The 16,515-nt window shown below is 39.4% G+C and overlaps 1 protein-coding gene across 1 annotated transcript in view; it reads left to right on the forward strand.

Moving 5' to 3' along the window:
- Positions 1 to 738: 738 nt before the first annotated feature.
- The window catches only part of pip4p1a (phosphatidylinositol-4,5-bisphosphate 4-phosphatase 1a), an 18,970-nt gene continuing 3,193 nt past the window's right edge, over positions 739 to 16,515 (forward strand). Inside the window, exons 1-6 of the mRNA XM_034886921.1 lie at positions 739 to 980; positions 1,973 to 2,166; positions 7,345 to 7,451; positions 9,131 to 9,236; positions 11,242 to 11,294; positions 12,828 to 12,918. Of these exons, the coding sequence (XP_034742812.1) occupies positions 863 to 980; positions 1,973 to 2,166; positions 7,345 to 7,451; positions 9,131 to 9,236; positions 11,242 to 11,294; positions 12,828 to 12,918 (669 nt within the window). The 5' untranslated portion in view covers positions 739 to 862. The remainder of the gene's footprint in view (positions 981 to 1,972; positions 2,167 to 7,344; positions 7,452 to 9,130; positions 9,237 to 11,241; positions 11,295 to 12,827; positions 12,919 to 16,515) is intronic.

The following is a 16,515-nucleotide window of genomic DNA, read 5'->3' on the forward strand; positions in this document are numbered from 1 at the left end:
GGGGACATGTTCCCCACACTTTTCAAAATCCAGTTTGTGCGGTGTGGTATCATCATAGTTCTTGAACTTTGGTAGAAATGCAAGAAGTGGGATTCAAATAGAAAACTATAGAACCCCCAGACCCCCGGTTTTGTGTCGTCACATTTCTCAAACCAAAGTTACATCCTTGATGGTGCATAAAATAGCTTGCAAAGATGAGATAGGTCTGGCAATGCAAGACTAGGCTTACTCACATGCCTATACTTAATACTCACATGCCTATGTGTAACACATTCTATGGTAACACCTATAGGCTGTAAAAAGAAAATATAATAATAAGACGGTAACACCCCATGTTAACCTACCTTTAATTTGATTACCATTATCAATATTTATACCTTGGAGTTCGCCATGGAGGCATATGCGAGAAAAACAAATGTTTCTTCAAGAATTCAAGATGGCACAGTTGATATAGCCTACAAATGATCATTTTAAAGGGTGAAGTATTCCTTTAAGTAAAATGTTTGAAAAAGTCACTTCTTCCACCACTGTTTAAATTTGAATTGTGAAGCAAGATATTCCTGCACACAAAATAAAATTGTTAAATTTTAAAGTTAAATTTTAAGTTTTGAAATAATACTGTCATTACATTACAGTAAATGTTAAAAAAAAAGGCACACAAACAAAATAGTTGTTTGAAAAGCATTACAACAAATTTCACAGGTACATTAGGACCTATATGACTGAAGCATCATTGGGGCAGTGCCACACCTCCGAGCTCCGTTACCGCAGCAGCAGCGGTGGTGCGATCATGTGACGCCTGCATTTCCGACACAACAATACAACTCTGCATCCACTCTGCCCCCCACGCCTGGCTCTCGGTATGGCGGATGGCGAGAGGTCCCCGTTACTATCAGATCTGGGAGATGGTGCTCTTGGCAGTGGTAACGGCGGGGTGTCTCCCGGCGCAGCGCCCTACGGTGTGCCCAGCAAACCACAGAGTGAGTATCCATGGTGCTCTCTTCTCCAGCCTCAATTAACCTAGCTCAAATTAGCCTCCACTGACAGGGCATTCTGGTTAGCCTTTTAGCTCAGCCGTGAGCCATCCTGTCGGGACTGTGTTTGTGAAGGGCTTACTGTAAGCTTCAAGAAGGTGTCTTTATTCTCATTTCCTGGGGTGCTGAATGCAGTCAGGACGTGAAGCAGAGACGGAAGGGAATCAGCGTTGTGCTTACTTGCTAACCTAGCAACCGTTATTTAGTAGCTTTGGTAGGTAGCTTAGCTACTTAGCACCGGCAAACCTTGCGTAAAGAACCAGGTTTGCAGCTCAGAAATAGTATCGTTAAGAATTATTTTATTAACATTTCCTAACATAAATTGTTGAATGTATTTCAAATGATGCCCACTGTACACGCAGGCTATATAACTGTACCGCTTAGCTAGCCAGCATCTGAGAAACACCTGATTTGATTGACATATGAGAGCCATTTCGGAGGATGGCGAGGGAAGCTGTTAGAGAGAGCCGCGACCAATGGCAGCTCACATAGGGAGGGACTGTGTGTGACTACATTTATGGAAAAGGCACGAGATATGGTTTCTAATTGTGTTTTGCTCCCACAAACTGCTGTACAGTCTGCTTGCTCGAAATGTAGAGTGGGTTTAGCAGGTAGTTAGTACTGTATGTTGCTTCTGATTAAACTGTCCCAGTTACTCACTCATTCTTGGTAAGATTTCTCTCAGTCCCTCACTAATACTTAGATGTTTTTTTGTTGAAACTTACCCTGGTCAGCATTCCAGGAGTGTTATTCTTCTAAAGCTCCTTTCAGCTCACCTCGAGACCAAATCGTATTATCTTGTTAATCGTAACATAAGAGTTACTTGTCATGGGAATGTAGCCTTTTTTTCCCCTCTAGTCCATTGCGTAAATCTTGTGAATGTGCTACCTCATTGTATTCACCATTCTTTCCCCTTCCTTGTCACCGTCCCTGTTAAGGCTTCCCTCCGTTCCCCAGCCCTACTCAGCCCTCGGTGCTCCTTGGGGAGGACCCTCCGCCCTACTCCCCTCTTACGTCCCCAGAGAGTGGCAGTGCACCTGTCATCAGCTGCAGGGTGTGTCAGAGCCTGATCTCTGTGGAGGGAAAGATCCACCAGCATGTGGTGAAGTGCGGGGTTTGCAATGAAGCCACGGTAGGTTTCAAGTGTATCTGTACAGCCGTATGTAGCACACACACAATCTGCTTGCAATGCAGTTGCAACACACACACACACAAATAGTGGCAATTTGTAACTTTCAGTTTGGGTTGATTCCAGCGCATCCTTTGGACAAAGGGAGCAGTGTTTTGACCACATCTGCTGTCCCAAAGGTCTTTTCTTTATGGTGCTGTAATGCCCACTGTATATTACTGAGTTAGTGTTACCGGGATGTCATACAATTGCGATGAATGTTTAGCTTTGACAGAAAATCATAAATTTGCAATAAAAGAATTCACTACACAACGCATCGTTGCATTTCAAGTGTTACATACATTCATACGGTTATATATCCTGTATGGCTTTTCACTTTATTAGATAGTGACAGTGGATAGACAGTAAAGTGGGGGGAGAGGGGATGTCATGCAGCAAAGGGCCGCAGGTCATATTTGAACCCGGGGGGCTGCAAAGGACTCAGCCTACATGGGGCGCACGCTCTTACTGGGTGAGTTAGAGGCCACCGCCACTGTCACTGTGTTAAGAGCCAAAGCAATAGGAGTTTGTTGAGGTAATCCAATAGAATAATACTTAAATTTAAATAGCGCATTTCTCGAAACCCACAAACATTTACACAAGTACAGGGGGACAAGGGAAAAGAAAATAGTAGGCCAACAGAAGTGGGAATAACAGGACCACGTTAAATAGAAGGGGTTGTAATTTAATGTCGGCTATGGCGTACAACCACATCACGCAATCTAAAGTTATTTTATGAAATAAACCTGATAACCTAAATAAACCTATTACATACCTGAGGGCCAATTGGGGGTTGGTTTTGAATCATTTAAAATCCCGTAATGGTCTCCATCTGTTAAACGCCTGACCGAGTGTGACTCGTGATTTCGCCCGTTGTCTTTCACTTTCCCTTTTAGATTTTACTTCTTTTAATTTCCTTCTTTTCTGTAATGACCCCGCCCAAGTATCAGCCATAACTACAGTCAATACCTTCTAAGATAAAATAAAAATGAAATAAAAATACTATAAAGCCTGCTACATTTTTACCTGGCTGCATAGGCTTTTCTGGTGTTACAAAGTAATCTGTGACCCGTCAGAACGTGTCCTCTGTAGTGCCCTCCGACTGCTGTAAATCATTTTGTAACTTAATGGAGAAAAACTGACCCGGGCAAAAGCATGAATAAAAACTAAATAAAAAATAGTACTATATAGTAAATAGTTAGTTTAATAGTTAATTTAATAGTTAGTCTCGTTTGCTGTTACAGGTCATTTATGACCATCAGATGTAACATCAAAAGATACACTAACTTTAACCTGTATCTTTTATTAAAGGGTTGTTTCACACAAATTACAGAAACATATTTCCTTTATAAACCTCTGTTGGCATCTACCCACGCAAGAGTTATGGTGTTATTTAACCTAGCCTTTAAGATATGTGTCTCTAAGATGTAAGCATTATCTCAGTACAATGGAGAAGAATGGCATTCTTCATTTTTGCTGCTCATTTTTGTTTTCCAGAATCAATGTCCTCAGGACTCTGGATAATCCACAGGGCTCACAGTGAGGTCACTAATAGTCCCTATAATCCCAATGAAATTTTCTTTGGTAGTCAATCAACCATTTAAATGCGTATAGCTTTTTAACATCATGAATTATAAATTAGATTATAGAGAGGGCAGTCTGTATATGTATGTATCACCAAATTAGCAACAACATGGCATGGCATGAAATGGAAAGTTGTTTTTCCAGGGGATCCAGTGACTCGTTCACTCCAGACCGGTGTAACTAGGTTGAAGAAACCTAATTAAAGAAGAAACCAGACTTATTGTAAAAGTTCTATAGGTCTTTTTCAAATATTAGCCATGGTTTATCATGTGAACCTAGCGTTGACCAATCGGAGGATATCCAATATGAATTATTAATACATGTATGAATCCAAAAGCTATACATTAATCTACTGGTCTGTCAGGCCTGTGACTGTGTGATTCAACCAACTAGACAAGATTTAGACTAAAAGCACATGAGAGTCTGATATGTTAATGCCTGTGGTCAGAATACTCAACTACTTACTACTGTAAATGATTTACCTAAAACGTCATATAGCATGTTGTCATCACAGGTTTTTTTTCCAGTCATGTCATCAGTCTAAAATGAATACGCAGTGGCAGAATTATTGTTCAAGATCAAGTGAAATGCTGATGGACAGGGAGAAAACGTCAATCCAAAACAGGGTTTACCCTAGAAACGTTATCAGGCCCGGTTGCAAGTGTCTATGCAACGAGGGCCCGGCTCGGACCAGACACAAATTGATGGGAGCAATAATGGAGAGCCCACTAGTTTCTGTGATAACAGAATCATGGACAGAATAGCGAAATTGAGAATTTAAAAAGCTAAACACAAATATAATAATCCCAACTCACAACAAAACAAAACACATGAATACATGAAGTAATAAAGTAAAATATAAATGATAACAGTTTTAAATATATAAAACTGTTATCATTTATATTTTACTTTAGGTAATGTAAAATATTTTACATTTGTATTTTACTAAGTCAGTGCTAAAAGCTTACTGGAGATTTGAAAATATGACTCCCTCTAAGTTTCCAACCGAGAGGCCTCACTGTTACTGTATTTTAAAAAACTTCTTCATTAAAATCATCCCCATTGGCAAAAGCGTGATTTATGCTTCTGCGATGAACCTACCCCGCGGCTATGTACATTGTTACATGGAGATACGGCCCCTACACCGGACTCTACGCCGTATCCTGACTTTCACCTCTCGAAAAATGTAACTACCAGTAACTGCTGGTAGTGTTGCATTTCCCCTCACACACCGCTGCATTTTTAACAAAAAAACAGACCCCACAGAGAAAAAGATCTAAATGATTGTCCCAATTGGAGAGTTGTGCTGAGGAGACAGCAGAACAGCCATTACTCTCAAATTCAGAGGTTGAGGGGGCTTCACAACTGTGCATCACTAGCTATGCAGATCAGAGTACAAATGGAAGTTGAAATGTTCCAAAATGTTCCAACTAGCTATTTGAACTATTTACAGATGGAGGGAACATATGCACAGAAATAAGCCCAGTGTGTTAGATCGTTGGACACAACCTTATAAAACATACAGATGAGGCTTTAGTTAGTTTGAATTTGGTGTGGAACATGCATCGTTAGCATTACCAATTGGAACTTGGATCATACAGAAATGTGTCAAAACCTAACTACTGGCTCAAATCCAAATTTGTACAGAACTGTGGATAGGAGGCAAAATGTGTTTAATCTACAAGGTATTTATTTATATATTTATTAGTGTTATTGGGGCATATGTTATAACAGTAACACAAGTGTTGACACTGATGCATATCAATATCATCAATAACAACAGGTGACTGGAATTTGACAATCCACTGTGTAATGATTACTTGTAAAATCAGTTTGTACTCCCTATCACTACCTCTCTCCCTACAGTGCAGATACAAACGTGACTCCCACAGCTGTTGTAAGTGAAATTGATGATGGAGCAGAAAACTCCCAGGACTCACTCTGATCTGGTTAGTCAGTTTAATGACTCAGTGGAGAGAGCCATCAGCAGGACAGATAGCAGGGTATTCCATTAGGTCCAGAGGAAGGCCTGTTAGCGGTATACAGATTCAAGTTTCAGTTCTGTGGGAGCTCAAACGATGACCTTGACAACTGAATTTGGCCTGCGATATTATGTGACCTAGTGACACGTTACAAAATAGGCTGCATACTAGGGCTGACCCTCGAAAGATATTTTGTATTAGTTGAAATAAAATAACAGTAGAAAAATGCACTTTAAAATGGAACTGTCATTAATTCTTTAGCGGTGGCTTTTAAATTCAATTCAGTGTTAAATTTTTTTCAATAAAAGGTTAGATATGATTTCCTTTTATTTGTTTTAAATTCAACCAGCAGTTGGTTGTATTATAGCAGAATACTAAAAGCAGCAGAACTGAGAACACTTTGATATCTGACCGCAAATAACATTGTTATTGCGATATTCAAGGTTATCGCATATTGCATATTCTCCTTATACGGTGTAGCTCTACTCCGTCACAAAATCAACACCGGCCGCCACATATATTGGCCATATTTTGTTATAAACATTTTTTTAACGCTATTTAAAACATATAGCATACAGTGTATTAGTTCAAATGCATTTCCTTTCCCTGCTCTTCTCAGTCTCTGTCAGTCACGCGTCTCTACACACACACACACACACACACACACACACACACACACACACACACACACACACACACACACACACACACACACACACACATTCTCACAGACAACCCCACCTCTGTGCAAACATAGTCTGTTTTCATGAAAATGAGAGAAGATGGCTGGCAAAAGTTTACAAAAGGTTGGCATCTCGTGAACACCTTTGCACAATCACACATTAAAAGTGCTATAAAAATATTTTATAATCTGAATATAATGTTGTCATTGTGTGAATGTTGGAGACCCGACTTTTAGCAAACAAGTGATTGCGCATGGGAATCAAATAAACATATTCTAAATAATCTTATGTCATTTTTTTTTTTTTTTTTACTCTTACACTAAATGTTTGCTGCTTCAATCGATATTAGTATTAAAAAGTATTTTCCACAACTGAAAAAGGCACGTGTTGAGGATGAAGACCAGCCTGAACAGTCCGACCAGTCTAATTAGTTATGTTATTAATTAGTTTACAATGTTTTCAGGCTTGAACCAGTGCTGATCACGCAGAAAGACAGGGTCCGGGAGAGAAAGAGAGAGAGTTGTTAAGCATTGAAGAAAGAATAGAATGTCCTCCTCAGTTGTTGATACTTGAGTCTTACAAAAATAAGGTTCTAGAGTGAGCACTTGATGTATTAGTGTAAGACTTAATTATTTGACAAAATAATTGTATGAACAGAAACAAGCAGTTAGGGACTCTTATGCACCGACAGCATCGCAATGTATCAGGAATGCCGTCCCTTGGTGCTCTACCCTGCAACTCCATATATCTCCCAGAAAGCCTCTCTCTCTCACGTAGTGTTGGCTAATTCTCATCCATCAAGAATAATTGGCTTGTTATCTACTCCTATTGTAATCCGTTGTTCTACCGTCTTCTTATCTCTTCCCCCTGTGTGTCTGTGCCTCCCTTTGCAGCCCATTAAGAATGCCCCAGCAGGGAAGAAGTACGTCCGCTGCCCCTGCAACTGTCTGCTCATCTGCAAAGTTACTTCCCAGAGGATCGCCTGTCCTCGGCCATATTGGTGTGTGTCTGTGTGTGTCTGCGTCTGTGTGTCTGTCTGCCTCTGTGTGTCTGTGTGTGCGTGTGTGTTTGGGGGTGTGAAGTGAAGCGAAGCAGAGGAAACAAGGTGCATTGGGAGCAGCAGTCCCTCAATTAAGGCTGAACTCCCAGCGCAGTTTACATGCCGAGCTCAGCGAGCCGGATGAGGAAATAACAGCTTCAATAGAACAGCCACATCATGTGTTTCACTTCTGCATAGCTTCCAAATGGGTAATTTACAGTATGTATTGTGTGTTACATTGGGCCAAATTTCATTCAGGAATGGGGATTATGTTTTCAATTTTGAGTTTTCAATCTGCACATTGCAGCTGAAAAACATTTGTTCATTATAGCTGCTTCAATTATGCACTAAATTTCTGCAGAGTAGCTACTAACCCATAGAAATAAAATGGATTAGCACAATCCACTTAATGTCTATGTAATAACCAAAGTGAATCCATTCATATTATAATCTCAGGGAGCAAATGAGCACACAAGTCTTAAAATCAAGCTTAAAATAAACTGGAAAAGTTCCATGAGTTATAGTTGATGTCAATTTTTATTTTTTATTTTCAGGGCAGAAAGAAAACATTACTGGGTTGTTGAAAGTTCCATTACAGTTTGGAAAGGAAAAAGTTTCAGTTGCTTTCGGTCGGGGAATGATCTGAACACAAAGCTGTAAAGCACTTTCTACCGGTCAAACAGATACCAGTGTGTTGGAATTTTTTTTGTTTTCAGTTTGTAAATGAATGACTCTGACAGCTCTTCTGAACACCGCAGCTTAGTGTAATTGGTTAGTTAGATAAGATTCCTTTTTCAATGCTCGAGGCATAAAATGTGCAAGAGCCACATTTTTACCAATGCTGCTATGTAAATATTTATAATTTGTAAACTGCCCATTACAAAACCTGTGGTCATAAAGATCTGAAACACCATCTGTCATTTGAAATAATACATCTGTCAGATCATGAAGTAAGTCTGAAGGCTAATTAGATTTTGTAGTTTTAAATAATTTGTTGTGAGTCCGACCAAATTACATAGATTTTTTTTAGACTTACTCATTAACCAGTATTTTGCTTTGACATTATTGCTCCTCAGTTCCCAAACTGAGTTTCAGTTTGAACTTTCTCTGAACTAGAAATTTTGTTTCACAGATATGGTTCAAATGAGAAGAGATGAAGACATTTATTTCCAGAAAAAACAAATTTAGGATTCTCAGAGTTTGCAATGAAATTGTTGACATTCCTGGTTTTATTACAGTTGACCAGAAGTAACCAGTTTTAGCTTAAGTGATGCATAAAGGTTGGATATATTCCTAAAAGGCTACTTTTCCTGCATTAAATTTCTCTGGAGAGTTCTACCTCAATGATTACTGGTTTGCATTCAAACAAGTTGTGCTGACTAAAGCAGACATGTCTCTGTCCTGCTGTGTAAGCCGTGATTCTGAGGGACTATAGTTGTCTGAGAAAGTTTGTTGCTTGTAAAAAAGCAGTGTTAGTGCAAACGAGAGGATTTGCCGCTGATGGATCTCAAAAAAGTCAAACTGTTGTCAGCCTTTTCCACACCGTCTGAGACACCTGCTCAAGCAGGGATTATAATATGTTCAATATCTTGAGTATTTTTGGTGTGAATGTTGCCTTTGTGTTTCTGTCCCTTTTCCAGTAAGAGGATAATTAATCTGGGTCCAGTTCATCCTGGTCCGGCTAGTCCTGATCCCCAGCCATCCGGGGCCCGAGTCTCCTGTGGACACTGCAACAACACCTTCCTGGTACACACTCTCTGTTAAAAAATATATATAAAAAAAAAAAAATTAGATACACACGGGATTTAGAATCACAACACTGTCACTGTCATTTTTGCACAAGTTTGCTTTCATGCTGAGAGTTAGAAGAGAAGATTCATTCCACTCTGTCCATCTGTCTGCAGCTGGCTAGCTTAGTATAGTTTAGCACCTCTAAAGCTCACTAGTATAATACATTATATCTCAATTGTTTAATCCATACAAAACTGCAGTGTAAAAACACAGGGATTTGTTATATACCATTTCTTAACCAGGAGCAATGGCTTCCTGAAGTTTCTGCTTTTCTGTATTTTAGCAATAACTCTTGAAAACAGCAAAATACTTGCACCTGTAGCGTAGGATTTATTTAAAAAGCCATTTATTGATTATCCTTATCAGCCTTGATGACAAATTTCAGGCACTATTTATTAAGTCTGTAAATCTTAAATCTTCACTCTCTTTTGAATAACATCGATCTGAAACCAAGCCTATAGCCACTAGAATTGTTTTAGAGGTGATGCATTACTATACACAATAGTTGAATAATAAAACTGCTTAGCTATTTTTTTGGGGGGGGGCTTTTCATGTGGAGTGTTTATCATTTGTAGCTGAAGGAGGAGCTCAGGAGGACTGCAAAGTTTTCTTTTGAAAGGTACTGTAGCACAGCCAGAGCAGTTAATTATCGAGAAGCCAAAACACCCTCCCACCATGTCAAATAAATGTTGAGTTATTGGTGTAGATAATAACCCCAAGTCAAGTCTGTGCTGATGTATGCAGGCCATTTTGTGCTAAAGTGGGAAGTAGAATTTTAACTCACTGCTCTTAACAATGCATCGGACAAGTAAAGATGGTTTGGATATACTGTGAAAGAGAGGAGGGCGGCCGAGTCAAGTAAAGAGAAGAATAAGAGTTAGATGGATGATTCAGGGTGTTTAGCATTCAGTTAGACCTTTCCAACCTGCTTAAGGACATGAAAATACAAATCTTTGCCCTGGGTGGCGGTGCAGTGATCCTTTTGTCGCAGATCTAGTGATAATGTTCTCTGTGCTTCCAATACAGAGTGTTTTTTCTTCTTCTTCAGAACAAGATGAATGCACTCTGTATTCTGCTCTGCAGGGTTTACAAATGTATCACACCCCAACGTTAGGGAGGGAATGAATGTGTGCGCTTTGGGAGAAGACTATTTTTCTTTCTCATTTTTTGGATGGCATAGCACCTGTTGGCGAGAGCTGGGATGGTTGTGTTACATTATCTTAAATATCTTAAAGTATGTCATCAACCCAGGCAGCAGCAGTCACATTAAAATAACACGTCTGTATTCCCACAAGGAAATTATCCTTAGGTTGTGCATTGCCTCCTTTACTTGCAGCCAAAGTACTAGCCCCATCAGTGCATTTGTATTGATTTACAATTAGTATTGGTAGAAATGTATCAAGAGTAGTTAAGTTAAGTCCTTTATAAAACAGATATGCCAAATTTGCCAGTTTCAACTTGTGTGTCCACGTTGTTGCTTTTTTCCATTTTATGTCATTGCAAGTTAAATATTTGTGTTTTTTGTGATAATTAATTTGTCCCTTTTTTACTGCAGTATCCACGTTTGATCTCTACACCCATTCTGTTATTTACAAGGCCCATCACACCCCCCCAAGTCACAGGTTACTGATATAAAAAACTTCTGGCCAAGACAAACACATAATATAAATCACTTATTCCAAATGCCAGCACATTATCAAAAAGTAGTGAAGGATTTTGCACTTTTAACTTATCCAAATTTTTACACTTCTATTTTTCTATTTTCCTGCCAGCCATACATTTTTTTTTTACCAAATACATTTTTGCTTTGTGTATACATGCTCACAATATAACATATTGTAAAAATTGTATTGTTGGTACTGGTATGTTTTGTCAATATTATAGCTGACGATTTGACAAAAGAGCATGTTGTTTTTTGGCTAAAGCTGAATGTGACATGTCTTTCCCTTTGTAATTTCAGTGGACAGAGTTCACTGACCGTACGCTGGCCAGGTGCCCTCACTGCAGGAAAGTGTAAGTAGCTGTAAGCAATCCATCCATCACGTCCCTTCTTTGTCACTGTACTTTTACATTGTAAATGTACATCTTTTGGCATTTAGCGGAAGCTTTTTACTTTTAAGTTGAGCCTACACAAGAGGGAGCAGATAGTGGCTTCAGAGTCTGCCACACATTTTCCCGGTGGTGGAAGAACAATTCAGATCCCTGATTTAAGTAAAAGCCACACTGTTAAAATACTCTGTTACAAGTAAAAGACTCAAGTAAAGTACAAGTATCTCAAATGTGTACTTACTCAATACTCAAGTAAATGTATTTGGTTACATTCCACCGCTGCATATTCCTCACTAGCCTGTCTTATAACATCATGAGGTTTGGGATCGGTTGGATTTAGCTCTTTGTATGTTTTTTGTACCTCATGAGTTTGTTTATAACTTGATACAAACCACATTCCTATATATCTTATCTGCACACAGTAAGCTTCTTAACATGGTGAGGAAAGTTCATTGGATGTTGCAGTTTGATATTTTTTAAAATGTTGGTTACACCTAGAATTATGAACAGAAACATTTAAAAGGTGAAAGTTGAACATTTTTGGCTGTACATTTACGAATAATCAGAACAGAGACATGTTTCTGGAGTCTGTCAGGCAACAAAGTGTTGTCCTGGAACCTGGACAGGTGCTGAAAGTTGAAGTTGTGCTGATGTATTACCATCTTCATACATGATGTGCTAATTCAGCCCTGCGCTTCCAGCGAAGAGTTTACCTGCTTTGACAGCAGTAATAAAATGGTTATATGTTCCCATTCATCCTGGAGTAGTGTTTGAGATTCATGGGAAGAAGATGCCAGAAAGATGCCAAATGAAATTTTAACCCCCCATCCTCATTAATTCAAATGACTAGCTGCTTCTAGGCCACACTATAATTTACAGATACCCTGGAATTCTCCACAAAAGCAAGCATTTGGGGAGACATGGGCAGAAACCTGTCTCTTTTAGAGATCGAGAGAGAGAGAGAATTCATGATAATTATTGCAGTCAGTATGAGTTGCAGTTAAAGTGAATAGAACTATGACGAGAACTAATAGTAGCAGTACAGGGCGTCAAGCAGGAACAAAGAAGCAGCTGCAACCACGATCAAGGTGCCACCATAAACCAAGGAAAACTGCGAGGCAAGAAAGCATAAGTACTCTGGGGAGTAACCACCCCGTAACTAAGCAAGTAAACTTGCTTTAAAGAGACATGAATGCACGCAGATGGAAAGAGAGAGGTGCACAGTGTGTTATAGGAAGTCCTGCAAACTATAGCAGCCGTGCTAAGAGCTGGTCCAAGGAAAACCTTGGCCAGCCCTAACTATAAGCTCTATCAAAGAGGAGCAGAGACCACAGAACAGAGCTACCTGTGCTTTTCCTACTACGACATGTCAAAATGCCCGCTGTGAAAACAAGGTTTACACTCCAAACACAGGGTTACGTCATTGTTTTGTATTTCATTTAATATCCCAATTAAAATAATTTCACCCTTCTGTCCTCTGTTGGCCTGGCCCTTCAGCTCCTCCATTGGTCAGAGGTATCCCCGGAGGCGGAGCTTGTGGTGTTTTCTACTCTGCTTGCTATTCAGCATCTCCACTGCCGGGCTGATGGTGAGTGGACCCCAGCACACATGATACTAACATCCAAGAGATGGAAAACCTCTTTTTCCTAAATGATCAAAGGTTATAAATAGCTGGTGTGTATGTGTCATCTATTGTAGCAGGCTAGAAATGAAAAATGAATCTTGTCATCTTTTGTAAATCTGTCTTCTCGTTTTTATCGCTGGATATCATTCATATATTTTCATTATCGGTACTAATACCAATACCCGGACTTTGATACCAGTTCCTTAACAATACTTTTTACAATACTTACGTATTTTATAACATCCATTTTAACAAAAATAAATTACAACATTATACATTAACATTACAGCAAAAATCCTTAATTTTTCATCTCTTACTACTGTACGTGAGCCCAGTCTCTCTGTGTAACGTAGAGTTTTTCTTGCGTATCTCTAAGTTGTGTAATGTTAGACAGCCAATCAACGGCTTTATTAGATCTTGGAGTAGCATGTTGCATGCTTATTGGCTCACTGATGTTGATGAGATTTGCTCCTTAGGTATTGAAATTGGGTATTGAATGACGAGTCATTTTCTGATACTCAATACTTAAGAGGCAATTTGGTCTATGCCTAAAAAGTATTGAATTATGTACCCGGCCCTACTCTTTTTTTATTTTATAATGTGAAAACGTTTCAATTGCAGATAAAACAAAGGTATTAGGAGGAAGCATGATTACAATCTCTCCTTTGTCATTGCTTGTTAACATGGAGGGGGTGCACCTCACAGCTGCTCTCCAGACACAATGTGACAGGCCTCTATTTGTCAATGAGATCCAGCACAAACAAAACCTAGTCCCCCTGTAAGCAGGGTTCAGTTGCAACACCGGCTGCAACACCCAATGGATAGCAGAGCAATTTCTATTATTCCTGGCTAGTTTTCTGTTTTCCCTTTTCTTGTTTCACTCTCAGTTCTATGCATACAACCACACAAGGTTCACAATGCCCTTTATATTTTCTGTTTTTAAGTAAAAAAAAAAAAAAACGGTTAAAATAAGAGTGCAGTAGAGAACAGTATAATGATCTCCCAATTATAGATCAGACAGTCAGTAGAATATACCTTAGACATGGATCCATAGAGAGAAGTAGATAGTCAGTACATTCTATGAACAGCAGAGGGTGCATGATGAGAATGAAACAGCGCCCCACAGTAGAGACCCACTGAGCACAGGATGCATACTTGCCTGCCGGCATGGAGAGCAGTAAACAATGTGCAGACAATAAATATGCTGTATTAACAACATTGCATAATGCTGGTGTAGTCGCAATAAATGCTGCACCGTGAGACCAGGCTGTATAATAAAACAGGTTCTTTACATTTTAAATTAAGAATGGCACAGGTTTTGACAGTAACATTTCCACGCCGCAATAATAAACTTTATCAGCAACAACCCATCAAACTTTATTTCCAAACTGCATTTGAATAGAAATAAGCAAACAGTGGTTTTGCAGTACATGAAGGTAGTTAACAATTGAGGGTAGTTGAGAAGATTCATCACCATAACAGCTGTAACTTAATGGAGCTGGTGTATCCCTGAGTCAGCCACATGAGCCAATAGTGGCGTTGGGCTGCTGTAAACATTTCTCAAGCTGGTTTAATACTAAGCCAAACACCAGACTGGTGTGCCAAATTTTACCACTAGGTGTTGCACTTGACTCAGCAGCTGCTCCCGAGTGGATTGAGACTGAAGGTGCATCTCACTTCCCTTAAATTGCATCCTCAGCTACGCCACTTTCTTCCCTTCCCTCACGTCTTAGTCCGTTCCACAGAGGAAATCGTGGCAGAGATGCAAGGAAATGAGGAACTGTTTTTTAGAGGGATGAGACGTCCTTTCTTCTGAAGCATCAGTGGAATTTGTCAGCTGTATGGGCAGAGTAGGCAACAGTTTTCAGCTGCAGGGCTTCCAGGAAGGCTGCTCTCTCTATCCTCGTTCTTAGCTCCTTAGAGATCCCTCCTCCATCCTTGCTCCCCTGGGAAGGAATAATACACTGTAGATAATAAAAGCTTTGAGACCACCTTCATGAAGGAGGGCTAGAACAACTTCCAATTCGACCGAGGAGCGAGGACATCAAATAAGGAAAGTGAGATGCACCTTGAGAGAGCCCATGAATGCACCTCTATGCTGGTTTGCCTTTAAACGCTAAAGAAGAAGTAGCAGAGTAAAAGGTTGGAGTGTTTACACCTAACTAGCCCTGCACGATATGAGGAAAATATACAGCATACCATAACTTTGTTAAATATTGCAATAACTATATTACTTGGGATGTATAAAAAAATAAAATAAAAGAGATGTTAATGTTTACTTAGTTTTGCTGCTTTCAGTATTCTGCTGAAATACCATACATTGCTTGTTGAATTTAAAACAAAAGAAAGGAAATTATTTCTAACATTCTTTTAATGAACAAATTGAACATTGAATAGAATATAAAGCAGCACTAAAAAAAGTGACAGTTTCTTTTAAAGTGTAATTTCCTACTGCCTAACTCAAAAACAATGAGTGTCTATCTGGATATGTCAAAGCCTTTCATGATTTATATACTGTGCCAGTTGCCTCCGTTTGCGGCCATTGAGACTGCAACACAACGCCGCAGATTCCAAACCAAAATGGTTTCCAAATGTCTCCGGTTCAGAGGCTCTGAAACGCAAGAGCAGTGTGAATGCGAGGTGTAAACGTAGCAAAAGACACTCATTTTTAAACCAAAACGTAGCAATGTAAATGTAGCCTGAGTTTTAGTTTTTTCTTTGAGACTAACTCTGCCATGTCTCATCTCCCCAATAAAACGCAAAAACTTTGTAGTGAAAAAACACAACGTGGGCCGTTCCACCTGCCACTCTGACTGAAGTTTGGCACGGCAGTAAATTACGCACGGCCTGTCAACCACTAGCTGCTCAGGTAGTCCGTTTTTAAACAGACGTATTTTTTATAAAATATATAATCACGTTGGCATGTTTATTACAAGCTGGATTTAGCGCTGTGATGCTGTCGCCACAGGTTACTGATCTTTTTAATTTGCCAGAACTTAGTTGCCGTTTTGCATCAAATCAAACCGGTTTAAGCTTGTTCCCTACCAGAGTGGGAAAACAGGATATCAAGACCCAACTCCATCTTAGAGTTCCCACTACAGAATCATTAAAACCTTACACATCATTTATTGGAGGGAAGGGAAAACATACATTTTGATGCAGAGGTATACATTTGTTTTAAGCATATTTGGTCTTTTTTTTTTTTAGCCTGAATGAACTGTTTTGATTACCTCATAGTTAGATACGACTGCAAGTTGCGCTCTCTTTAAATAATGACAAAGAGCATCTGCCTGGAAGTGTGGCCAACCACACAGACACCTACCTACTATAACATACACAAAACCTTACGTGGATTCCTTGTCCTGTGCGTAAACAACAGTAATCATCTGACCCAGGGGTGTGTATCATCCAGGAGATCTCTGGCTGTCAAAACTGGAAAGAATATTATTTATTACAAGAATTAAATTATATTCCCGAGAGCAGTGCAGTATACAGTGGGTACGGAAAGTATTCAGACCCCTTTAAATTTTTCACTCTTTGTTTCATTGCAGCCATTTTCCA

The sequence above is a fragment of the Etheostoma cragini genome, chromosome 12 (genome assembly GCF_013103735.1).
Source record: "Etheostoma cragini isolate CJK2018 chromosome 12, CSU_Ecrag_1.0, whole genome shotgun sequence".
Lineage (NCBI taxonomy): Eukaryota > Metazoa > Chordata > Actinopteri > Perciformes > Percidae > Etheostoma > Etheostoma cragini.